Consider the following 26,317-nt stretch of genomic DNA (forward strand, 5'->3'; position numbering starts at 1 on the left):
GAATGTCTTTGTGTGTCTGTATGTGACCCTGCGACAGGTCAGGTCCAGGGTGTACCTCACCTCACGCCCTATGACTGCTGAGGTAGGTTCCAGCCCCACCGTGACCCTTAATTTTAGTAAGCGGTTGAAGATGAGCGAGTGTAAACTTTTGTATGGGTGGAGCTCTGGATATGTATTTTTCGTGTTTGATTAAACTTTTGTATGGGTTCGAGCTCTGGATGTGTATTTTTTGTGTTTGATTAAACTTTTGTAAGGGTGGAGCTCTGGATGTGTATTTTTTGTGTTTGATTAAACTTTTGTATGGGTGGAGCTCTGGATGTGTATTTTTTGTGTTTGATTAAACTTTTGTATGGGTGGCGCTCTGGATGTGTATTTTTTGTGTTTGATTAAACTTTTGTATGGGTGGAGATCTGGATATGTATTTTTTGTGTTTGATTAAACTTTTGTATGGGTGGAGCTCTGGATGTGTATTTTTTGTGTTTGATTAAACCTTTGTATGGGTGGAGCTCTGGATGAGTATTTTTGTGTTTGATTAAACTTTTGTATGGGTGGAGATCTGGATATGTATTTTTTTGTTTGTTTGATTAATCTTTGTATGGGTGGAGCTCTGGATATGTATTTTTGTGTTTGTTTGATTAAACCTTTGTATGGGTGGAGATCTGGATGTGTATTTTTTTTGTTTGATTAATCTTTGTATGGGTGGAGCTCTGGATGTGTATTTTTTGTTTGTCTGGTTAAACTTTTGTATGGGTGGAGATCTGGATATGTATTTTTTTTTGTTTGATTAATCTTTGTATGGGTGGAGCTCTGGATGTGTATTTTTTGTGTTTGATTAAACTTTTGTGTGGGTGGAGCTCTGCATGTGTATTTTTGTGTTTGATTAATCTTTGTATGGGTGGAGATCTGGATGTGTATTTTTTTTGTTTGATTAAACGTTTGTATGGGTGGACTCTGGATGTGTATTTTTTGTTTGTTTGATTAAGCTTTTGTATGGGTGGAGCTCTGGATGTGTATTTTTTGTATTTGATTAAACTTTTGTATGGGTGGAGCTCTGGATGAGTATTTTTGTGTTTGTTTGGTTAAACTTTTGTATGGGTGGAGATCTGGATATGTATTTTTTTTTGTTTGATTAATCTTTGTATGGGTGGAGCTCTGGATGTGTATTTTTGTGTTTGTTTGATTAAACTTTTGTATGGGTGGAGATCTGGATGTGTATTTTTATTGTTTGTTTGATTAATCTTTGTATGGGTGGAGCTCTGATGTGTATTTTTTTTGTTTGTTTGATTAAACTTTGTATGGGTGGAGATCTGGATATGTATTTTTTTTGTTTGTTTGATTAATCTTTGTATGGGTGGAGATCTAGATATGTTTTTTTTTGTTTGATTAATCTTTGTATGGGTGGAGCTCTGGATGTGTATTTTTGTGTTTGTTTGATTAAACTTTTGTATGGGTGGAGATCTGGATGTGTATTTTTTGTTTGTTTGATTAAACTTTTGTATGGGTGGAGATCTGGATATGTATTTTTTTGTTTGTTTGATTAATCTTTTGTATGGGTGGAGATCTGGATATGTATTTTTTGTGTTTGATTAAACTTTTGTATGGGTGGAGCTCTGGATGTGTATTTTTTGTGTTTGATTAAACCTTTGTATGGGTGGAGCTCTGGATGAGTATTTTTGTGTTTGATTAAACTTTTGTATGGGTGGAGATCTGGATATGTATTTTTTTGTTTGTTTGATTAATCTTTGTATGGGTGGAGCTCTGGATATGTATTTTTGTGTTTGTTTGATTAAACCTTTGTATGGGTGGAGATCTGGATGTGTATTTTTTTTTGTTTGATTAATCTTTGTATGGGTGGAGCTCTGGATGTGTATTTTTTGTTTGTCTGGTTAAACTTTTGTATGGGTGGAGATCTGGATATGTATTTTTTTTTGTTTGATTAATCTTGTATGGGTGGAGCTCTGGATGTGTATTTTTTGTGTTTGATTAAACTTTTGTGTGGGTGGAGCTCTGCATGTGTATTTTTGTGTTTGTTTGATTAATCTTTGTATGGGTGGAGATCTGGATGTGTATTTTTTTGTTTGATTAAACTTTTGTATGGGTGGACTCTGGATGTGTATTTTTTGTTTGTTTGATTAAGCTTTTGTATGGGTGGAGCTCTGGATGTGTATTTTTTGTATTTGATTAAACTTTTGTATGGGTGGAGCTCTGGATATGTATTTTTTTTGTTTGTTTGATTAATCTTTGTATGGGTGGAGATCTAGATATGTTTTTTTTTGTTTGATTAATCTTTGTATGGGTGATCAACTAGTATAGAAGAGGATTTTCTTAAAAAGAAGAGCTGAAAGTTTAGCTACAAATTACTGAAAGGTACTTCTGAGATGCAAGCCTGGATTTGATCTGTTTTGGTGAAAGAAAATCCTTCTCCCCTCAACTCCACTATGAAGCTAAGAGTGGTGATGCAAAATGCAAGTTATGTTGTCACTTTTTTTTTTTTTAAAGAAAATTGTTCAAAATATTTTTGGGTGACCTCCTTGAAAGTTGAAAGAATGATTTCAAAAATTACAGTCCATTAAACCTTTGTAAGGCAGCACAGGGACTTAGTGGTTAGCACTGTTGCTTCAGCAGGAAGGTCATGGGATCGATTCCCACCTGTGGCCTTTCTGTGTGGAGTCTCCATGTTCTCCCCGTGTTTGTGTGGGTTCTCTCCAGGTGATCCGGCTTCCTCCCACTTCCATTAAAATTGTCCATATGTGCATGTGGGTGTGAATGTCTTTGTGTGTCTGTATGTGACCCTGCGACAGGTCAGGTCCAGGGTGTACCTCACCTCACGCCCTATGACTGCTGAGGTAGGTTCCAGCCCCACCGTGACCCTTAATTTTAGTAAGCGGTTGAAGATGAGCGAGTGTAAACTTTTGTATGGGTGGAGCTCTGGATATGTATTTTTCGTGTTTGATTAAACTTTTGTATGGGTTCGAGCTCTGGATGTGTATTTTTTGTGTTTGATTAAACTTTTGTAAGGGTGGAGCTCTGGATGTGTATTTTTTGTGTTTGATTAAACTTTTGTATGGGTGGAGCTCTGGATGTGTATTTTTTGTGTTTGATTAAACTTTTGTATGGGTGGCACTCTGGATGTGTATTTTTTGTGTTTGATTAAACTTTTGTATGGGTGGAGATCTGGATATGTATTTTTTGTGTTTGATTAAACTTTTGTATGGGTGGAGCTCTGGATGTGTATTTTTTGTGTTTGATTAAACCTTTGTATGGGTGGAGCTCTGGATGAGTATTTTTGTGTTTGATTAAACTTTTGTATGGGTGGAGATCTGGATGTGTATTTTTTGTTTGTTTGATTAATCTTTGTATGGGTGGAGCTCTGGATATGTATTTTTGTGTTTGTTTGATTAAACTTTTGTATGGGTGGAGATCTGGATGTGTATTTTTTTGTTTGATTAATCTTTGTATGGGTGGAGCTCTGGATGTGTATTTTTTGTTTGTCTGGTTAAACTTTTGTATGGGTGGAGATCTGGATATGTATTTTTTTTTGTTTGATTAATCTTTGTATGGGTGGAGCTCTGGATGTGTATTTTTGTGTTTGATTAAACTTTTGTGTGGGTGGAGCTCTGCATGTGTATTTTTGTGTTTGATTAATCTTTGTATGGGTGGAGATCTGGATGTGTATTTTTTTGTTTGATTAAACGTTTGTATGGGTGGACTCTGGATGTGTATTTTTTGTTTGTTTGATTAAGCTTTTGTATGGGTGGAGCTCTGGATGTGTATTTTTTGTATTTGATTAAACTTTTGTATGGGTGGAGCTCTGGATGAGTATTTTTGTGTTTGTTTGGTTAAACTTTTGTATGGGTGGAGATCTGGATATGTATTTTTTTGTTTGTTTGATTAATCTTTGTATGGGTGGAGCTCTGGATGTGTATTTTTGTGTTTGTTTGATTAAACTTTTGTATGGGTGGAGATCTGGATGTGTATTTTTATTGTTTGTTTGATTAATCTTTGTATGGGTGGAGCTCTGATGTGTATTTTTTTTGTTTGTTTGATTAAACTTTTGTATGGGTGGAGATCTGGATATGTATTTTTTTTGTTTGTTTGATTAATCTTTGTATGGGTGGAGATCTAGATATGTTTTTTTTTGTTTGATTAATCTTTGTATGGGTGGAGCTCTGGATGTGTATTTTTGTGTTTGTTTGATTAAACTTTTGTATGGGTGGAGATCTGGATGTGTATTTTTTGTTTGTTTGATTAAACTTTTGTATGGGTGGAGATCTGGATATGTATTTTTTTGTTTGTTTGATTAATCTTTGTATGGGTGGAGCTCTGGATGTGTATTTTTTATTTGTTTGATTAAACTTTTGTATGGGTGGAGATCTGGATATGTATTTTTTGTGTTTGATTAAACTTTTGTATGGGTGGAGCTCTGGATGTGTATTTTTGTGTTTGATTAAACCTTTGTATGGGTGGAGCTCTGGATGAGTATTTTTGTGTTTGATTAAACTTTTGTATGGGTGGAGATCTGGATATGTATTTTTTTGTTTGTTTGATTAATCTTTGTATGGGTGGAGCTCTGGATATGTATTTTTGTGTTTGTTTGATTAAACCTTTGTATGGGTGGAGATCTGGATGTGTATTTTTTTTTGTTTGATTAATCTTTGTATGGGTGGAGCTCTGGATGTGTATTTTTTGTTTGTCTGGTTAAACTTTTGTATGGGTGGAGATCTGGATATGTATTTTTTTTTGTTTGATTAATCTTTGTATGGGTGGAGCTCTGGATGTGTATTTTTTGTGTTTGATTAAACTTTTGTGTGGGTGGAGCTCTGCATGTGTATTTTTGTGTTTGTTTGATTAATCTTTGTATGGGTGGAGATCTGGATGTGTATTTTTTTGTTTGATTAAACTTTTGTATGGGTGGACTCTGGATGTGTATTTTTTGTTTGTTTGATTAAGCTTTTGTATGGGTGGAGCTCTGGATGTGTATTTTTTGTATTTGATTAAACTTTTGTATGGGTGGAGCTCTGGATGAGTATTTTTGTGTTTGTTTGGTTAAACTTTTGTATGGGTGGAGATCTGGATATGTATTTTTTTGTTTGTTTGATTAATCTTTGTCTGGGTGGAGCTCTGGATGTGTATTTTTGTGTTTGTTTGATTAAACTTTTGTATGGGTGGAGATCTGGATGTGTATTTTTTTTGTTTGTTTGATTAATCTTTGTATGGGTGGAGCTCTGATGTGTATTTTTTTTGTTTGTTTGATTAAACTTTTGTATGGGTGGAGATCTGGATATGTATTTTTTCTGTTTGTTTGATTAATCTTTGTATGGGTGGAGATCTAGATATGTTTTTTTTTGTTTGATTAATCTTTGTATGGGTGATCAACTAGTATAGAAGAGGATTTTCTTAAAAAGAAGAGCTGAAAGTTTAGCTACAAATTACTGAAAGGTACTTCTGAGATGCAAGCCTGGATTTGATCTGTTTTGGTGAAAGAAAATCCTTCTCCCCTCAACTCCACTATGAAGCTAAGAGTGGTGATGCAAAATGCAAGTTATGTTGTCACTTTTTTTTTTTTTTTAAGAAAATTGTTCAAAATATTTTTGGGTGACCTCCTTGAAAGTTGAAAGAATGATTTCAAAAATTACAGTCCATTAAACCTTTGTAAGGCAGCACAGGGACTTAGTGGTTAGCACTGTTGCTTCAGCAGGAAGGTCATGGGATCGATTCCCACCTGTGGCCTTTCTGTGTGGAGTCTCCATGTTCTCCCCGTGTTTGTGTGGGTTCTCTCCAGGTGATCCGGCTTCCTCCCACTTCCATTAAAATTGTCCATATGTGCATGTGGGTGTGAATGTCTTTGTGTGTCTGTATGTGACCCTGCGACAGACTGGTGTCAGGTCCAGGGTGTACCTCACCTCACGCCCTATGACTGCTGAGGTAGGTTCCAGCCCCACCGTGACCCTTAATTTTAGTAAGCGGTTGAAGATGAGCGAGTGTAAACTTTTGTATGGGTGGAGCTCTGGATATGTATTTTTTGTGTTTGATTAAACTTTTGTATGGGTTCGAGCTCTGGATGTGTATTTTTTGTGTTTGATTAAACTTTTGTAAGGGTGGAGCTCTGGATGTGTATTTTTGTGTTTGATTAAACTTTTGTATGGGTGGAGCTCTGGATGTGTATTTTTTGTGTTTGATTAAACTTTTGTATGGGTGGCGCTCTGGATGTGTATTTTTTGTGTTTGATTAAACCTTTGTATGGGTGGAGCTCTGGATGAGTATTTTTGTGTTTGATTAAACTTTTGTATGGGTGGAGATCTGGATATGTATTTTTTTGTTTGTTTGATTAATCTTTGTATGGGTGGAGCTCTGGATATGTATTTTTGTGTTTGTTTGATTAAACCTTTGTATGGGTGGAGATCTGGATGTGTATTTTTTTTGTTTGATTAATCTTTGTATGGGTGGAGCTCTGGATGTGTATTTTTTGTTTGTCTGGTTAAACTTTTGTATGGGTGGAGATCTGGATATGTATTTTTTTTTTGTTTGATTAATCTTTGTATGGGTGGAGCTCTGGATGTGTATTTTTTGTGTTTGATTAAACTTTTGTGTAGGTGGAGCTCTGCATGTGTATTTTTGTGTTTGTTTGATTAATCTTTGTATGGGTGGAGATCTGGATGTGTATTTTTTTGCTTGATTAAACTTTTGTATGGGTGGACTCTGGATGTGTATTTTTTGTTTGTTTGATTAAGCTTTTGTATGGGTGGAGCTCTGGATGTGTATTTTTTGTATTTGATTAAACTTTTGTATGGGTGGAGCTCTGGATGAGTATTTTTGTGTTTGTTTGGTTAAACGTTTGTATGGGTGGAGATCTGGATATGTATTTTTTTGTTTGTTTGATTAATCTTTGTATGGGTGGAGCTCTGGATGTGTATTTTTGTGTTTGTTTGATTAAACTTTTGTATGGGTGGAGATCTGGATGTGTATTTTTTTTGTTTGTTTGATTAATCTTTGTATGGGTGGAGCTCTGGATGTGTATTTTTTTTGTTTGTTTGATTAAACTTTTGTATGGGTGGAGATCTGGATATGTATTTTTTTTGTTTGTTTGATTAATCTTTGTATGGGTGGAGATCTAGATATGTTTTTTTTTGTTTGATTAATCTTTGTATGGGTGGAGCTCTGGATGTGTATTTTTGTGTTTGTTTGATTAAACTTTTGTATGGGTGGAGATCTGGATGTGTATTTTTTGTTTGTTTGATTAAACTTTTGTATGGGTGGAGATCTGGATATGTATTTTTTTGTTTGTTTGATTAATCTTTGTATGGGTGGAGCTCTGGATGTGTATTTTTTATTTGTTTGATTAAACTTTTGTATGGGTGGAGATCTGGATATGTATTTTTTGTGTTTGATTAAACTTTTGTATGGGTGGAGCTCTGGATGTGTATTTTTTGTGTTTGATTAAACCTTTGTATGGGTGGAGCTCTAGATGAGTATTTTTGTGTTTGATTAAACTTTTGTATGGGTGGAGATCTGGATATGTATTTTTTTGTTTGTTTGATTAATCTTTGTATGGGTGGAGCTCTGGATATGTATTTTTGTGTTTGTTTGATTAAACCTTTGTATGGGTGGAGATCTGGATGTGTATTTTTTTTTGTTTGATTAATCTTTGTATGGGTGGAGCTCTGGATGTGTATTTTTTGTTTGTCTGGTTAAACTTTTGTATGGGTGGAGATCTGGATATGTATTTTTTTTTTGTTTGATTAATCTTTGTATGGGTGGAGCTCTGGATGTGTATTTTTTGTGTTTGATTAAACTTTTGTGTGGGTGGAGCTCTGCATGTGTATTTTTGTGTTTGTTTGATTAATCTTTGTATGGGTGGAGATCTGGATGTGTATTTTTTTGTTTGATTAAACTTTTGTATGGGTGGACTCTGGATGTGTATTTTTGTTTGTTTGATTAAGCTTTTGTATGGGTGGAGCTCTGGATGTGTATTTTTTGTATTTGATTAAACTTTTGTATGGGTGGAGCTCTGGATGAGTATTTTTGTGTTTGTTTGGTTAAACTTTTGTATGGGTGGAGATCTGGATATGTATTTTTTTGTTTGTTTGATTAATCTTTGTATGGGTGGAGCTCTGGATGTGTATTTTTTGTTTGTTTGATTAAACTTTTGTATGGGTGGAGATCTGGATGTGTATTTTTTTGTTTGTTTGATTAATCTTTGTATGGGTGGAGCTCTGATGTGTATTTTTTTTGTTTGTTTGATTAAACTTTTGTATGGGTGGAGATCTGGATATGTATTTTTTTTGTTTGTTTGATTAATCTTTGTATGGGTGGAGATCTAGATATGTTTTTTTTTGTTTGATTAATCTTTGTATGGGTGATCAACTAGTATAGAAGAGGATTTTCTTAAAAAGAAGAGCTGAAAGTTTAGCTACAAATTACTGAAAGGTACTTCTGAGATGCAAGCCTGGATTTGATCTGTTTTGGTGAAAGAAAATCCTTCTCCCCTCAACTCCACTATGAAGCTAAGAGTGGTGATGCAAAATGCAAGTTATGTTGTCACTTTTTTTTTTTTTTTTAAGAAAATTGTTCAAAATATTTTGGGTGACCTCCTTGAAAGTTGAAAGAATGATTTCAAAAATTACAGTCCATTAAACCTTTGTAAGGCAGCACAGGGACTTAGTGGTTAGCACTGTTGCTTCAGCAGGAAGGTCATGGGATCGATTCCCACCTGTGGCCTTTCTGTGTGGAGTCTCCATGTTCTCCCCGTGTTTGTGTGGGTTCTCTCCAGGTGATCCGGCTTCCTCCCACTTCCATTAAAATTGTCCATATGTGCATGTGGGTGTGAATGTCTTTGTGTGTCTGTATGTGACCCTGCGACAGACTGGTGTCAGGTCCAGGGTGTACCTCACCTTACGCCCTATGACTGCTGAGGTAGGTTCCAGCCCCACCGTGACCCTTAATTTTAGTAAGCGGTTGAAGATGAGCGAGTGTAAACTTTTGTATGGGTGGAGCTCTGGATATGTATTTTTTGTGTTTGATTAAACTTTTGTATGGGTTCGAGCTCTGGATGTGTATTTTTTGTGTTTGATTAAACTTTTGTAAGGGTGGAGCTCTGGATGTGTATTTTTTGTGTTTGATTAAACTTTTGTATGGGTGGAGCTCTGGATGTGTATTTTTTGTGTTTGATTAAACTTTTGTATGGGTGGCGCTCTGGATGTGTATTTTTGTGTTTGATTAAACTTTTGTATGGGTGGAGCTCTGGATGAGTATTTTTGTGTTTGATTAAACTTTTGTATGGGTGGAGATCTGGATATGTATTTTTTTGTTTGTTTGATTAATCTTTGTATGGGTGGAGCTCTGGATATGTATTTTTGTGTTTGTTTGATTAAACCTTTGTATGGGTGGAGATCTGGATGTGTATTTTTTTTGTTTGATTAATCTTTGTATGGGTGGAGCTCTGGATGTGTATTTTTTGTTTGTCTGGTTAAACTTTTGTATGGGTGGAGATCTGGATATGTATTTTTTTTGTTTGATTAATCTTTGTATGGGTGGAGCTCTGGATGTGTATTTTTTGTGTTTGATTAAACTTTTGTGTGGGTGGAGCTCTGCATGTGTATTTTTGTGTTTGTTTGATTAATCTTTGTATGGGTGGAGATCTGGATGTGTATTTTTTTGCTTGATTAAACTTTTGTATGGGTGGACTCTGGATGTGTATTTTTTGTTTGTTTGATTAAGCTTTTGTATGGGTGGAGCTCTGGATGTGTATTTTTTGTATTTGATTAAACTTTTGTATGGGTGGAGCTCTGGATGAGTATTTTTGTGTTTGTTTGGTTAAACTTTTGTATGGGTGGAGATCTGGATATGTATTTTTTTGTTTGTTTGATTAATCTTTGTATGGGTGGAGCTCTGGATGTGTATTTTTGTGTTTGTTTGATTAAACTTTTGTATGGGTGGAGATCTGGATGTGTATTTCTTTTTGTTTGTTTGATTAATCTTTGTATGGGTGGAGCTCTGGATGTGTATTTTTTTTGTTTGTTTGATCAAACTTTTGTATGGGTGGAGATCTGGATATGTATTTTTTTTGTTTGTTTGATTAATCTTTGTATGGGTGGAGATCTAGATATGTTTTTTTTTGTTTGATTAATCTTTGTATGGGTGGAGCTCTGGATGTGTATTTTTGTGTTTGTTTGATTAAACTTTTGTATGGGTGGAGATCTGGATGTGTATTTTTTGTTTGTTTGATTAAACTTTTGTATGGGTGGAGATCTGGATATGTATTTTTTTGTTTGTTTGATTAATCTTTGTATGGGTGGAGCTCTGGATGTGTATTTTTTATTTGTTTGATTAAACTTTTGTATGGGTGGAGATCTGGATATGTATTTTTTTGTTTGTTTGATTAATCCTTGTATGGGTGGAGCTCTGGATGTGTATTTTTGTGTTTGTTTGATTAAACTTTTGTATAGGTGGAGATCTGGATGTGTATTTTTTGTTTGTTTGATTAATCTTTGTATGGGTGGAGCTCTGGATGTGTATTTTTGTGTTTGTTTGATTAAACTTTTGTATGGGTGGAGATCTGGATATGTATTTTTTTGTTTGTTTGATTAATCTTTGTATGGGTGGAGCTCTGGATGTGTATTTTTGTGTTTGTTTGATTAAACTTTTGTATGGGTGGAGATCTGGATGTGTATTTTTTTGTTTGTTTGATTAATCTTTGTATGGGTGGAGCTCTGGATGTGTATTTTTGTTTGATTAATCTTTGTATGGGTGGAGATCTGAATGTGTATTTTTGTTTGTTTGATTAAACTTTTGTATGGGTGGAGATCTGGATGTGTATTTTTTGTGTTTGATTAAACTTTTGTATGAGTGGAGCTCTGGAAGTGTATTTTTGTGTTTGATTAAACTTTTGTATGGGTGGAGATCTGGATGTGTATTTTTTGTGTTTGATTAAACTTTTGAGTGGGTGGAGCTCTGCATGTGTATTTTTGTGTTTGTTTGATTAAACGTTTGTATGGGTGGAGATCTGGATGTGTATTTTTTGTTTGATTCAACTTTTGTATGGGTGGAGCTGTGGATGTGTATTTTTTGTTTGTTTGATTAAGCTTTTGTATTGGGGGAGATCTGGATGTGTATTTTTTGTATTTGATAAAACGTTTGTATGGGTGGTGCTCTGCATGTGTATTTTTGTGTTTGTTTAAACTTTTGTATGGGTGGAGATCTGGATGTGTATTTTTTGTTTGTTTGATTAATCTTTGTATGGGTGGAGCTCTGGATGTGTATTTTTGTGTTTGTTTGATCAAACTTTGTATGGGTGGAGATCTGGATGTGTATTTTTTGTGTTTGATTAAACCTTTGTATGAGTGGAACTCTGGATGTGTATTTTTGGTGTTTGTTTAATTAAACCTTTGTATGGGTGGAGATCTGGATGTGTATTTTTGGTGTTTGTTTGATTAAACTTTTGTATGGGTGGAGATCTGGATGTGTATTTTTGTGTTTGTTTGATCAAACCTTTGTATGGGTGGAGATCTGGATGTGTATTTTTTGTGTTTGATTAAACTTTTGATGGGTGGAGCTCTGGATGTGTATTTTTGTGTTTGTTTGATTAAACTTTTGTATGGGTGGAGATCTGGATGTGTATTTTTTTGTTTGTTTGATTAATCTTTGTATGGGTGGAGCTCTGGGTGTGTATTTTTGTTTGATTAATCTTTGTATGGGTGGAGATCTGAATGTGTATTTTTGTTTGTTTGATTAAACTTTTGTATGGGTGGAGATCTGGATGTGTATTTTTTGTGTTTGATTAAACTTTTGTATGAGTGGAGCTCTGGAAGTGTATTTTTGTGTTTGATTAAACTTTTGTATGGGTGGAGATCTGGATGTGTATTTTTTGTGTTTGATTAAACTTTTGTGTGGGTGGAGCTCTGCATGTGTATTTTTGTGTTTGTTTGATTAAACGTTTGTATGGGTGGAGATCTGGATGTGTATTTTTTGTTTGATTAAACTTTTGTATGGGTGGAGCTGTGGATGTGTATTTTTTGTTTGTTTGATTAAGCTTTTGTATTGGTGGAGATCTGGATGTGTATTTTTTGTATTTGATAAAACTTTTGTATGGGTGGTGCTCTGCATGTGTATTTTTGTGTTTGTTTAAACTTTTGTATGGGTGGAGATCTGGATGTGTATTTTTTGTTTGTTTGATTAATCTTTGTATGGGTGGAGCTCTGGATGTGTATTTTTGTGTTTGTTTGATCAAACTTTTGTATGGGTGGAGATCTGGATGTGTATTTTTTGTGTTTGATTAAACTTTTGTATGAGTGGAACTCTGGATGTGTATTTTTGGTGTTTGTTTAATTAAACCTTTGTATGGGTGGAGATCTGGATGTGTATTTTTGGTGTTTGTTTGATTAAACTTTTGTATGGGTGGAGATCTGGATGTGTATTTTTGTGTTTGTTTGATCAAACCTTTGTATGGGTGGAGCTCTGGATGTATATTTTTTGTGTTTGTTTGGTTAAACGTTTGTATGGGTGGAGATCTGGATGTGTATTTTTTGTTTGATTAAACTTTTGTATGGGTGGAGCTGTGGATGTGTATTTTTTGTTTGTTTGATTAAGCTTTTGTATGGGTGGAGATCTGGATGTGTATTTTTTGTGTTTGATTAAACTTTTGTATGGGTGGAGATCTGGATGTGTATTTTTGTGTTTGTTTGATCAAACCTTTGTATGGGTGGAGCTCTGGATGTATATTTTTTGTGTTTGTTTGGTTAAACTTTTGTATGGGTGGAGATCTGGATGTGTATTTTTTGTGTTTGATTAAACTTTTGATGGCTGGAGCTCTGGATGTGTATTTTTTGTTGTTTGATTAATCTTTGTATGGGTGGAGCTCTGGATGTGTATTTTTGTTTGATTAATCTTTGTATGGGTGGAGATCTGAATGTGTATTTTTGTTTGATTAAACTTTTGTATGGGTGGAGATCTGGATGTGTATTTTTTGTGTTTGATTAAACTTTTGTATGAGTGGAGCTCTGGAAGTGTATTTTTGTGTTTGATCAAACTTTTGTATGGGTGGAGATCTGGATGTGTATTTTTTGTGTTTGATTAAACTTTTGTATGAGTGGAACTCTGGATGTGTATTTTTGGTGTTTGTTTAATTAAACCTTTGTATGGGTGGAGATCTGGATGTGTATTTTTGGTGTTTGTTTGATTAAACTTTTGTATGGGTGGAGATCTGGATGTGTATTTTTGTGTTTGTTTGATCAAACCTTTGTATGGGTGGAGCTCTGGATGTATATTTTTTGTGTTTGTTTGGTTAAACTTTTGTATGGGTGGAGATCTGGATGTGTATTTTTTGTGTTTGATTAAACTTTTGATGGCTGGAGCTCTGGATGTGTATTTTTTGTTTGTTTGATTAATCTTTGTATGGGTGGAGCTCTGGATGTGTATTTTTGTTTGATTAATCTTTGTATGGGTGGAGATCTGAATGTGTATTTTTGTTTGATTAAACTTTTGTATGGGTGGAGATCTGGATGTGTATTTTTTGTGTTTGATTAAACTTTTGTATGAGTGGAGCTCTGGAAGTGTATTTTTGTGTTTGATTAAACTTTTGTATGGGTGGAGATCTGGATGTGTATTTTTTGTGTTTGATTAAACTTTTGTGTGGGTGGAGCTCTGCATGTGTATTTTTGTGTTTGTTTGATTAAACGTTTGTATGGGTGGAGATCTGGATGTGTATTTTTTGTTTGATTAAACTTTTGTATGGGTGGAGCTGTGGATGTGTATTTTTTGTTTGTTTGATTAAGCTTTTGTATTGGTGGAGATCTGGATGTGTATTTTTTGTATTTGATAAAACTTTTGTATGGGTGGTGCTCTGCATGTGTATTTTTGTGTTTGTTTAAACTTTTGTATGGGTGGAGATCTGGATGTGTATTTTTTGTTTGTTTGATTAATCTTTGTATGGGTGGAGATCTGGATGTGTATTTTTGGTGTTTGTTTGATTAAACTTTTGTATGGGTGGAGATCTTGATGTGTATTTTTGTGTTTGTTTGATCAAACCTTTGTATGGGTGGAGCTCTGGATGTGTATTTTTTGTGTTTGTCTGGTTAAACTTTTGTATGGGTGGAGATCTGGATGTGTATTTTTTGTGTTTGATTAAACTTTTGTATGGGTGGAGATCTGGATGTGTATTTTTTGTGTTTGATTAAACTTTTGTGTGGGTGGAGCTCTGGATGTGTATTTTTGTGTTTGTTTGATTAAATGTTTGTATGGGTGAAGATCTGGATGTGTATTTTTTGTTTGAGTAAACTTTTGTATGGGTGGAGCTCTGGATGTGTATTTTTTGTTTGTTTGATTAAGCTTTTGTATTGGTGGAGATCTGGATGTGTATTTTTTTGTATTTGATAAAACGTTTGTATGGGTGGAGCTCTGCATGTGTATTTTTGTGTTTGTTTGTTTAAACTTTTGTATGGGTGGAGATCTGGATGTGTATTTTTTGTTTGTTTGATTAATCTTTGTATGGGTGGAGCTCTGGATGTGTATTTTTGTGTTTGTTTGATCAAACCTTTGTGTGGGTGGAGCTCTGGATGTGAATTTTTTGTGTTTGTTTGGTTAAACTTTTGTATGGGTGGAGATCTGGATGTGTATTTTTTGTGTTTGATTAAACTTTTGTATGGGTGGAGATCTGGATGTGTATTTTTTGTGTTTGATTAAACTTTTGTATGAGTGGAACTCTGGATGTGTATTTTTGGTGTTTGTTTAATTAAACCTTTGTATGGGTGGAGATCTGGATGTGTATTTTTGGTGTTTGATTAAACTTTTGTATGGGTGGTGATCTGGATGTGTATTTTTGTGTTTGATTAAACTTTTGTATGAGTGGAGCTCTGGATGTGTATTTTTGGTGTTTGTTTAATTAAACCTTTGTATGGGTGGAGCTCTGGATGTGTATTTTTTGTGTTTGATTAAACTTTTGTATGAGTGGAGCTTTGGATGTGTATTTTTGGTGTTTGTTTAATTAAACCTTTGTATGGGTGGAGATCTGGATGTGTATTTTTGGTGTTTGATTAAACTTTTGTATGGGTGGTGATCTGGATGTGTATTTTTGTGTTTGATTAAACTTTTGTATGAGTGGAGCTCTGGATGTGTATTTTTGGTGTTTGTTTAATTAAACCTTTGTATGGGTGGAGCTCTGGATGTGTATTTTTGTGTTTGTTTGATCAAACCTTTGTGTGGGTGGAGCTCTGGATGTGAATTTTTTGTGTTTGTTTGGTTAAACTTTTGTATGGGTGGAGATCTGGATGTGTATTTTTTGTGTTTGATTAAACTTTTGTATGGGTGGAGATCTGGATGTGTATTTTTTGTGTTTGATTAAACTTTTGTATGAGTGGAACTCTGGATGTGTATTTTTGGTGTTTGTTTAATTAAACCTTTGTATGGGTGGAGATCTGGATGTGTATTTTTGGTGTTTGATTAAACTTTTGTATGGGTGGTGATCTGGATGTGTATTTTTGTGTTTGATTAAACTTTTGTATGAGTGGAGCTCTGGATGTGTATTTTTGGTGTTTGTTTAATTAAACCTTTGTATGGGTGGAGCTCTGGATGTGTATTTTTTGTGTTTGATTAAACTTTTGTATGAGTGGAGCTTTGGATGTGTATTTTTGGTGTTTGTTTAATTAAACCTTTGTATGGGTGGAGATCTGGATGTGTATTTTTGGTGTTTGATTAAACTTTTGTATGGGTGGTGATCTGGATGTGTATTTTTGTGTTTGATTAAACTTTTGTATGAGTGGAGCTCTGGATGTGTATTTTTGGTGTTTGTTTAATTAAACCTTTGTATGGGTGGAGCTCTGGATGTGTATTTTTTGTGTTTGATTAAACTTTTGTATGAGTGGAGCTTTGGATGTGTATTTTTGGTGTTTGTTTAATTAAACCTTTGTATGGGTGGAGCTCTGGATGTGTATTTTTTGTGTTTGATTAAACTTTTGTATGAGTGGAGCTTTGGATGTGTATTTTTGGTGTTTGTTTAATTAAACCTTTGTATGGGTGGAGATCTGGATGTGTATTTTTTGTGTTTGATTAAACGTTTGTATGAGTGGAGCTTAGGATGTGTATTTTGGTGTTTGTTTAATTAAACCTTTGTATGGGTGGAGATCTGGATGTGTATTTTTGGTGTTTGATTAAACGTTTGTATGAGTGGAGCTTAGGATGTGTATTTTTGGTGTTTGTTTAATTAAACCTTTGTATGGGTGGAGATCTGGATCTGTATTTTTGGTGTTTGTTTGATTAAAATTTTGTATGAGTGGAGCTTTGGATGTGTATGTTTTGTGTTTGATTAAAGTGGTGAGTCTCACGTCACAGTGAGAGTTGATTAGACATTCTTCAACAATGTAACTGAAGCCTGAGTCTTCAGTCAATTTCTGAAAACCGTTATGATGACCCTCAGCTCTCTGTTCTGGAGCTGCATTGTTTTGTTCTTTTTCTATTTTAAGATGAGCCTTTTTTTTTTTTACATGTTAATCAGTTACACACGATCAATAAATGAAATCTGCCGCAGCCCTGAAATAAAACAGGACAGATAAGGCTGTAAAAGTGAAGTAAAGTCCACACTGCAGCCTCTGTGGAAACATGCACTCTGCGCGTGCGCAACCAGTTTGAGCAACACATTAGAATCATTTGTGATTTTGTAAATTAGCCTTGTTGCCTTCTTAAAAATGAAGTAAGTTAAACATATATTAATTATTTGTTTGCACAATAATAACATGACCTTTAAACAGTTTTTTTTTTTTTTTTTTTTTGCGCAGTAACTGACGGCAGTTTAACTTTCAATTTCGTTTTAATCCAGGAAAATATGGAGGAGTCCGTCTGGTGAGAGCACAAAAATTAGTTTAAAACTGCAGATCTGAGAACCAGGAAACTGCACAGGTTCCACCAAACGTGCGCTTTACGTCAGGACTCCAGGATCGACTTCCCCAAAACACACACACACACACACACACACACACACACACACACACACACACACACACACACACACACACACACACACACACACACACACACACACACACACACACACACACACACCGACGCGTCGAAGCGTCTGTGCTGCTGTCGGTAATAACGGAGACCGTGTGTTCACCATGTCGGAAGAATTCAGACCAGAGCTTCTATCCGAGGTCAAAACCGGAGTAAGTGCAAGATTTTGGATGTTTGATCAGACTGTCGGTGTGCGCGCGTCTGTCCGGCGCTGCGCTTTTGCGCACAGACAGAATGAATGATGGTTTTTGCTGCTTTCAGACGACGATCATCGCCATCGAATTTAACAGAGGTGTTGTTCTGGGCTCTGACTCGCGAGTTTCTGCTGGGTAAGTTGCACACGCGCGCGCGTGCGTCTACATGATCTTTTGTGTGATTCTTTTCGCGACTATTGTCTCCAAAAAGTCATCCACACATGCACGCCTCCCATTCTCCTGTTCCCAAACCCAAAGTCAGTGTTTCTCCTCACGCCTCCATCCAGGGCGACGGTGGTGAACCGGGTGATGAACAAACTGTCCCCCCTCCACGACAAGATCTACTGCGCTCTGTCCGGATCAGCCGCGGACGCGCAAACCATCGCCGAGATCGTCAACTATCAACTGGATGTGCACAGGTACACAGAGAAATAATGATCACATAATGACCAATTTATATCATAAATGATCTATCTATCTATCTATCTATCTATCTATCTATCTATCTATCTATCTATCTATCTATCTATCTATCTATCTATCTATCTATCTATCTATCTATCTATCTATCTATCTATCTATCTATCTATCTATCTATCTATCTATCTATCTATCTATCTATCTATCTATCTATCTATCTATCTATCTATCTATCTATCTATCTATCTATCTATCTATCTATAGATAGATATTAGAGCTATTGGTCAAGAATACCCTTGTACTACTTTAATGTTTGTTATTTTACTAGTTTTATTGTCTGGTTCATGTATTTCTGCAACACATTTTGTTGAGCTTTTCCATTACTGTATTTCATTTTTGTGTGTCTTTTTTTGTTTGTTTGTTTTCTTGAGGACCACAATGTAAATAAGCATCCATATCGGAACCTTTCTAGTGTTATCCTCTGCAGTATTTTTATGTATTCTTATGTAATTTTATTGCCGACTAAATTCAAATCAAATCAAATATCTATCTATCTATCTATCTATCTATCTATCTATCTATCTATCTATCTATCTATCTATCTATCTATCTATCTATCTATCTATCTATCTATCTATCTATCTATCTATCTATCTATCTATCTATCTATCTATCTATCTATCTATCTGCAATGTAGAATATTAACAAATTAAATGAAATGAATAAAAAATAACTGATACTGTCACAAAGTGCAGATCAATTTCAAAATGACAACTTTATATATATATATATATATATATATATATATATATATATAATTTAATGCATATCAATCAGTCAGCATTTATTTATATAGCCCTTTCCACAGCCCAGAGGGTGACCAACGTGCTTCAGAGTCAGATAAAAAAACATAGAGAATAACTAAGACAAAGAGACAATAAGCAAATTTAAAACAGACACATCAATAAAACTATACATCCAAAATATTTGAAATAAATCAAATGTCAGAGCGCTGCTGGTTGTGCAAAAACCATTCTTAAAAGGAAGATTTTTAATTTAGATTTTAAAAGACCCTGGTCAGTGGTGGTGAGGATCTCGGGGGGTTGGGGGGGTAGCTCATTCCATATTCTGGGTGCGGCCACAGAGAAAGCCCGGGCTCCCCTGTGGCAGGATCTGGACCTCGGAACCTCTAGTGCACACCGGTTAGAAGATCTCAAAACTCTGTGTTGGTCCTGATGTGTCAGCAACTTGGTGGGGCCAAATCATTCAGAGCTTTAAAAACAAACATAAGAATTTTAAAATTAGTTCTAGCCCGAACTGGAATATATAACATTATGCATTTCAATTTCAATTTATTTCATTTATACAGCGCCTAATCACAACAAGGTTGCCTCAAGGCGCTTCACACAAGTAAAGTCTAACCTTAGCAACCCCCAGAGCAACAGTGGTAAGGAAAAACTCCCTCTGAGGAAGAAACCTCAAGCAGACCAGACTCAAAGGGGTGACCCTCTGCTTGGGCCATGCTACAGACACAAATTACAAAACAATTCACAAAGCGAACATACAGGATGCATACACGTATACAGGCACCGTTATCAGCAAACAGGATTCAAAATTGTTGTGTCCATGACATTCCCAAAACACAGATTTGCAGAATTAACAACATCCATTTTTAATATTACTGGAATTAATATAATTTATTTCATACTAACTTCACAATATAGAACTTTTATTTTATTTTATGTTATTTTTGTGTTAGTACCGAGATTGGTGAGGATCCACGGGTTCGTTCAGCTGCCAGTTTGGTGAGAAATATCTCCTACAAATACAAGGAGGAGCTATCTGCACATCTCATTGTGGCCGGATGGGACAAAAAAGAAGGAGGACAGGTGAGTATCTGTCACTGTCTTAAACAAAAGGAATCAACCTTGGAATTTCAATTTGTTGTTCCTCACTTTTTACAGACATTTATGTCTAATAATTAGACTGCTTTTTTTAAGTTAGTTTTTGCATGCTGCATTGCATATCTTACATGTCAAAGGAGGGCGTAAAATAAACTTAGCAATTAAATAAAAGAAACCAAACAAATGTTAATTTATCTAAGATTTATCCTGCAAGATCATGCACACGATACATTATAAGAATCTCTGCATCTGTGACCTTTTGACCTCTCCCAGGTGTTTGCGACCCTGAACGGTCTCCTGACGAGGCAGCCGTTTGCAGTCGGCGGTTCTGGCAGTTCTTATGTTTACGGGTTTGTTGACGCTGAGTATCGCAGAGGCATGAGCAGGGAGGAGTGTCAGCAGTTTGTCACCAACAGTAAGACGTCATCTTTTTGTGTCCGGTGAACCGTGTCCACAGTGTCAGAAAAGGCCATCTTTCATGTTGTGGTAACCTGTGACGTATAAGTTACAAATTATTTCAATCTTTATGTCTGCTAAGAACAAATTATCTAAAAATGTGAACAAGGACGGGCAGAGACACAACTTCAAAACACTTTCCAGTCGCTACTTGTTTCAAAGGAATTCAGCCAAATGTTTATCATAAAAAGCATCAATGCACTTTTTAATAAGAATCAACACTGTGGAATTTGGTGTGAATTTGTCACCTGAGTCCTGCTAGAGTATAAAAAGTTTTTCTTTCTGTTGTTGAGATATTTATCACACCGTGAATCTCCACGTAAACATATAAACTTTCCATTATGATACAGTCAATAATCACGTCATTGAAACATAATCAAGCTGTATTATGCTTCTAACGACTCAATGATATCCAGTCTGTCCAGTTTATAGAGCTCCAGGACATGACATCATGCACGCTCCTGAAATGAAGAATCTATCACTTTGAAAGGAATATGAATGATAATAGCAGGTGCGATTTTAACAAGAACTGCACAGATATCTGTGTTTATCTCCACCAAGGGCCAACTATCGACCAGATGTGTGTTTTGTTTTTATCCAGGGTCCACATACAGCTCAGATAAATGAAGTACTGCATTTTCCAGAGTATAAGTCAGGTTTTTTTTACTAGTTTTAGGCCCTCCAGCTTAAATGTTAAGGTGCGACTTATATAAAATATAACGTAATGTTGAAATACCCTCTGCCGTATGAGCATTTTGTTCTTTTGAATTTGCAGTTGTTTAATTAATTATTCAGATCCTATTGTCTTACGTACAATTTGTACATGTTCAGGGGTAAAAAAAAAAGTATTTAGTCAGTCCCTGATTGTGCAAGTTCTCCTACTTATAAAGATGAGAGAGGTCTGTAATTTTCATCATAGGTACACTTCAACTATGAGAGACAAAATGAGAAAGAAAAAAAAATCCAGCAAATCACATTGTAGGATTTTTAAAGAATTTATTTGTAAATTATGGTGGAAAATAAGTATGTAGTCAATAGCAAAAGTTCAACTCAATACTTTGTAACAATACTTTGGTATTCCTCTATGCAGATCTCCTCTAGAGCAGTGATGTTTTGGGGCTGTCACTGGGCAACACGGACTTTCAACTCCCTCCACAAATTTTCTATGGGGTTGAGGTCTGGAGACAGGCTCAGCCACTCCAGGACCTTGAGATGCTTTTTATGAAGTCACTCCTTCCTTGCCCGTGTGGTGTGTTTGGGATCATTGTCATGCTGGAAGACCCAGCCATGTTGCATCTTCAATGCTGTCACTGATGGAAGGAGGTTTTGGCTTAAAATCTCATGATACATGGTCACGTTCATTCTTCCCTTAACACAGATCAGTTGTCCTGTCCCCTTTGCAGAAAAACAGCCTCAAAGCATGATGTTTCCACCCCCATGCTTCACAGTAGGTATGGTGTTCCATTTGTTCCATTTTGGTTTCATCTGACCACATGATATTCTCCCAGTCCTCTTCTGGATCATCCATATGCTCTCTGGCAAACATCAGAAGGGCCTGGACATGTACTGGCTTAAGCAGGGGGACACGCCTGGCACTGCAGGATTTGAGTCCCTCTCTGCGTAGTGTGTAGTCTTTGTTACTTTGGTCCCAGCTCTCTGCAGGTCATTCATCAGGTCCCTCCCTGTAGTTCTGGGATTTTTGTTCACCGTTCTCATGATCATTTTGACCCCACGGTCTTGCGTGGAGCCCCAGATCGAGGGAGATTATCAATGGTCTTGTATGTCTTCCATTTTCTTACAATTGCTCCCACAGTTGATTTATTCACACCAACCTGCTTGACTATTGTAGATTCACTCTTCCCAGCCTGGTGCACATCAACAATTTTCTTCCTGGTGTCACTGCCAATCACACCGCCGCCCTCCTGTCTGCTGTGCGTAATTATGCCAAATCTGGCAACAGGTCCAGAGGCTACGCTCGCTGTTTTGATCCGGATGTTGACCATAGCCGCAGAGCTCCGTGGCCACCGAGAGAGGACTTGGGTTCTTTGCGGGTCCCGCATCCGTACCCCCAGAGGCAGTGAGTGAAGGGAGAGCCGCGCATTGTATTCTGCGTGTCTGTTTATAATCTTCTCACACAGAAGAAAAAAGAGAGTGTTTACACAAGAGAGATCTAATCTAATGTTTTAATCTTTCCAAATCAGTAATTAGTTTAAAGGTACTTCTCCGAGTCACTGTTCGTTACTATTATTTTTGTATTGTGAGTCGATTGTTGGTTATTTTTAAAATTGAGTAATCAGTAAAGTAAGTAAGTTACTTTTTCAAGGAGTAGTCAGGAATTAATGGCTGGATTACTTTTTCAAAGTAACTGTGGCAACACTGCCTACAGCACACAGAACATTTTAATTTGATGTTTGCTACAAATTCACACGGCACACCCAGACACACAGGCTTTGCAAAGCTCTGCAACACATCAGAGGTATGAAGAACACAAAACTGTACCTGATTATGATTTGAAGCAGGTGGACTTTCGATGTTTTGAATTTGTGTTTTCTGCATCTACTAAAGTTGTCTTAATTGGGATGTGTGTGGCATCTATTGATCACTGTATTGTTTTCATTAGTGTTGTTTTTTTTACATTTAATGGTTGATTAATTCAATAAGTCATGAAATAGTTCAGTTCTATCATAACATCCCCAGAGTTAAGGTGAAGTCTTCAAATCAGTTAAAAAAAAACAAGCTGATCAATATGTAATAATACCAAAGACAAAGACATCGCTTCATTACCTGTTTAATAATTAATTTATACCTCATGAAATCTATGTGCACTTAAATAAATGTTTGCACCTGTCTGATTCTGTGTCTCTGTCCCAGCTCTGTCTTTGGCCATGAACCGGGACGGTTCCAGTGGGGGCGTGGCCTACCTGGTCACCATTGATGAAAATACCACCGAGGAGAAAGTCATTCTGGGAAATGACTTGCCGGCCTTCTTTGATCAGTGATGGGTGTTCTTTGATGTGGAGAGAGCCGGTGATGTTCATAGAGTTTTTGTTTTTGCTCATTGTTGCCGTAGCGACACATCTTTTGGTTCCGCTGCCAAGGGCTTGTCAACTGTTAAATAAGAATAGTTTTAATTAGCCAGATAAAGTAGACTCTGTATAAAGGACTTTTTAAAAAATTCTATCAGAAATCTTTTGTGTGTTTGTGTAATTTAAAATATTTTCACGCTTCAGATCAAGGTGGTGGTTCACCATTTAGAGACTTTAACATATAAATCCTACTTTAAGTGACGTTTACTAAGATGCCAAAAGAAACTGAACTGAACACCTGCTAAACTTAGTCCCTGTGTAATCTTGAGCAGTGAGCTTGGATTAGATCCACAGCATCACGTGAAGATTTTTAAATATAACGCAATGCTAAAATACCCTCGGCCATATGAGTATTGTGTTCTTTATAATTTGTAGTTGTTTAATTAATTATTAAGATAATTTTGTCTTATGTACAGTTTGTACATGTTCTAATCAAATCATCATTTGTTCATGTTGTGAAAATCAAGGGATATTTGTAGATCTCCCTCTCTGCATTTGCAGTTATTAATGAGACAAATTTAACTGCATAGGATGTTAGCTTTGAGTTAGCGAAAATTAGTGTGCAAGCTAACGTCCACAAAATGTCTTGTAAATGACTCCAAAGGTGTTATCAGGTCACAAAAACAGCATTTTCTGTTTTAGAACTGTTTATTTCTCGCTAGCTTTTACATAATATACCAGAAACGAAGCCGTTAGCAAGTGATGTCACCATGCTAACCTACGCAAACTGTCTTGTGACATTTAGAGGTGTTATTCGATTCCAAAAATAGCATTTTCTGTTTTAGAAGTGTTTATTTCTCACTAGCTCTTACATAGCATATGAGAAACATGTATATAAACACACAAAATGAAGCAGTTTTGATGAGAGCAGTGGCTGACATCACGGTGCAGCTCTACTCTGATTGGCTGTTACCCGTGTCACTCAAACACAGTAGGGATCAGATTGAAACGGAATGCGACTTTTTAACCTCTTAAAATACATCAAGGTTAGCCATCTTTGAACTTGTCCAAGGTCCGTGTCCCAAGAATGTTCCCTTTGAATTTCAAGTGTCTGGCAGTAATATAACTGGACTTATGCTGAGCACAGACAGACAGACGGACAAAAAGCCTTCGCAATACCCGATTGCGATATTTGATGGCCATCGGGTAAAAATTACTTTTCAACACAAGACAATTGGACAATTCTTTTCCTCTGACTGAAAGCACTGCGAAAAACATACATTTGTCAGAAGATTTATAGTTATTATATAATCACGTCTTTGCTTGATGTTACGTGTTTGTTTGTCTGTCCAGCACGGGCACATCATAAAACACATCAACATAGATCAAGAATCTGAAGTCCCAGCAGCATGTCTGAGGACTCTGAGGTCAAGGTTAAATCTGGGGAAATAATCCTTTCACTACATTACCTCAAACTCTGTGAAAGTAATTTACATGGACCCAAAATCATATCAAAGAGCACATATTTGACCTTTGACCTTGACCTTTAAAACTGGAAAACACACACACCAAAAGGTTTCTTACCCATAATTGTGGTGGAGGGAACAACAAAATCTAAAGTAGGAAACCTATAACTCTTTCATAATGACCTGCTTTCTCTGAGGTCAAGATCAAAAGGAAGGTCTCCCCAAAAAAGGCAAAAAAAAACAAAAACAAAAAATGTTTTTATTGTAACTTGGTGTTTAACTAAGCCTCCAAAAACAGTAGGGCACAAATGGCAGTTTAGTATCACAGGGAAAAAGTTTCACAGGAAAAAAATCCACACCCTTTTTTTTGTGTAGTTGTCAACTTTTATAAACAACCAACAGTGGCCGTAGTAACCATTAGCCTCTTCTTCTTCATATTTAAAGTAATATATAAAATAATAACTGCAAATTATATAATGATAAAAGATCTCAATATGGCTCAAAATAGGAGGTTTACGGCTCCTCATCTGTATCTATTAGAAGCCAAAATTTTAAAGCTGAATTTATAGTTTTTACAGAGTTACTGACAATTAGGAGGCCCCACTAACTCACTGACTGACTCACTGACTGAGTCCATCCCAGCAAATACACTACGTAAATGTAAAGTTGTGTTTTGGTTAAGGTTTATCATTGCTGCTACATAGTTTCGTAGAGTTTACAGAGGTTACCACAATGTTGTATTTTTATATTATACCCCGACATTCACAGCAAACAGTTCTACGCTGTTATATCGTCATCGCAACATCACTTCTTAGTAATGATGACGTTCATGAGTTTCAAGGTAAATAAACATATACGAGTATGACTTGGATAAAACCCGACCCTACTGAAGATTTTCAAGGAACATATCGGTTCCACTTATCTGACAATGTTGCTGCAACATTCCTGGGACTCTTTCAAATTATGTAGCAACGTCACTTTCTAACATTATCATATATACAATTTTGTGGCAACTTCTGTAAACTCAGTGTTGTAGCAGTGTAAATTTGTTCGTTGGGATTAGGTTTATGCTTTCCTTGGTTTTCCCTGAGGGGGATCACAGCAAGTAAGATGTCCACTAATCACCCACATGCCTGATTTTTCAATTAGAAACACTGCATTCTGATTGCTTTCATTAAAAATAAGTGTGAGTAGTGAATCATAATGAGTCCCTATAATGTGAACCTTGAATGAAAATAAAAAAATGTTTTGAAATATTTGTATTTCATTTGTTGTCTAGTAAAAATCTATTTTTAGGGTTTTGTTATTTTGTTTTAAAAAAATGCTGTCTCAGTTATTGTTGCTGGGTGATCGTTCTCTAGTTTTCATTGACCGTAGGGTAGCAGTGATGTTGCAAAACGAATTTATCAATGTTAACTGTCCAATTTTAAGACATTTCAAAGTAAAATATTCCAATTCTGTTGTTAATGTCTACCAGATTTACACTGGTGTCACACCTTAAATGCAGTAGCTGGGTCCTATCATGTCTACGGTGAAAAATAGCTTTGAGCTGCGTAGTGCCGGGTGGAAGATGAGGCACATAGTATTAATTCTGCTCTCTACAGGTGTTATTTGATTTTCATCTATAAGTGAGAAATGAAAAAAAGAAAAAAAAAGTAGCTCCTAAAACATGTGTTACATGTCTGTCCAGCAGCAGTACTAACTACCTAATGAGATTCTGGGTTCAAGCCTGGTGTCTTTGGGAAGGGTGTGGGTTCAGGTCTGCATAGCAAATTCATCTAACTCCCTCAGACTCTACTATCTCCACAAGAGGGTTCTCTGTTTGATTCCAGTCAAACTGGAAACACAAATAG

The 26,317-nt window shown here is 36.0% G+C and overlaps 1 protein-coding gene across 1 annotated transcript; it reads left to right on the plus strand.

Moving 5' to 3' along the window:
* Positions 1-16,978: 16,978 nt before the first annotated feature.
* On the plus strand, positions 16,979-25,759 carry psmb9a (proteasome 20S subunit beta 9a). The gene is made up of 6 exons (XM_034161003.1): positions 16,979-17,150; positions 17,260-17,327; positions 17,480-17,611; positions 19,372-19,501; positions 19,790-19,931; positions 22,844-25,759. Exons 1-6 carry the CDS (start codon positions 17,103-17,105, stop codon positions 22,969-22,971), a joined length of 648 nt encoding a protein of 215 aa, XP_034016894.1. The 5' UTR covers positions 16,979-17,102; the 3' UTR covers positions 22,972-25,759.
* The last annotated feature ends 558 nt before the right edge of the window (positions 25,760-26,317 follow it).

This window comes from Thalassophryne amazonica, chromosome 20 (assembly GCF_902500255.1).
Source record: "Thalassophryne amazonica chromosome 20, fThaAma1.1, whole genome shotgun sequence".
Taxonomy (NCBI): domain Eukaryota; kingdom Metazoa; phylum Chordata; class Actinopteri; order Batrachoidiformes; family Batrachoididae; genus Thalassophryne; species Thalassophryne amazonica.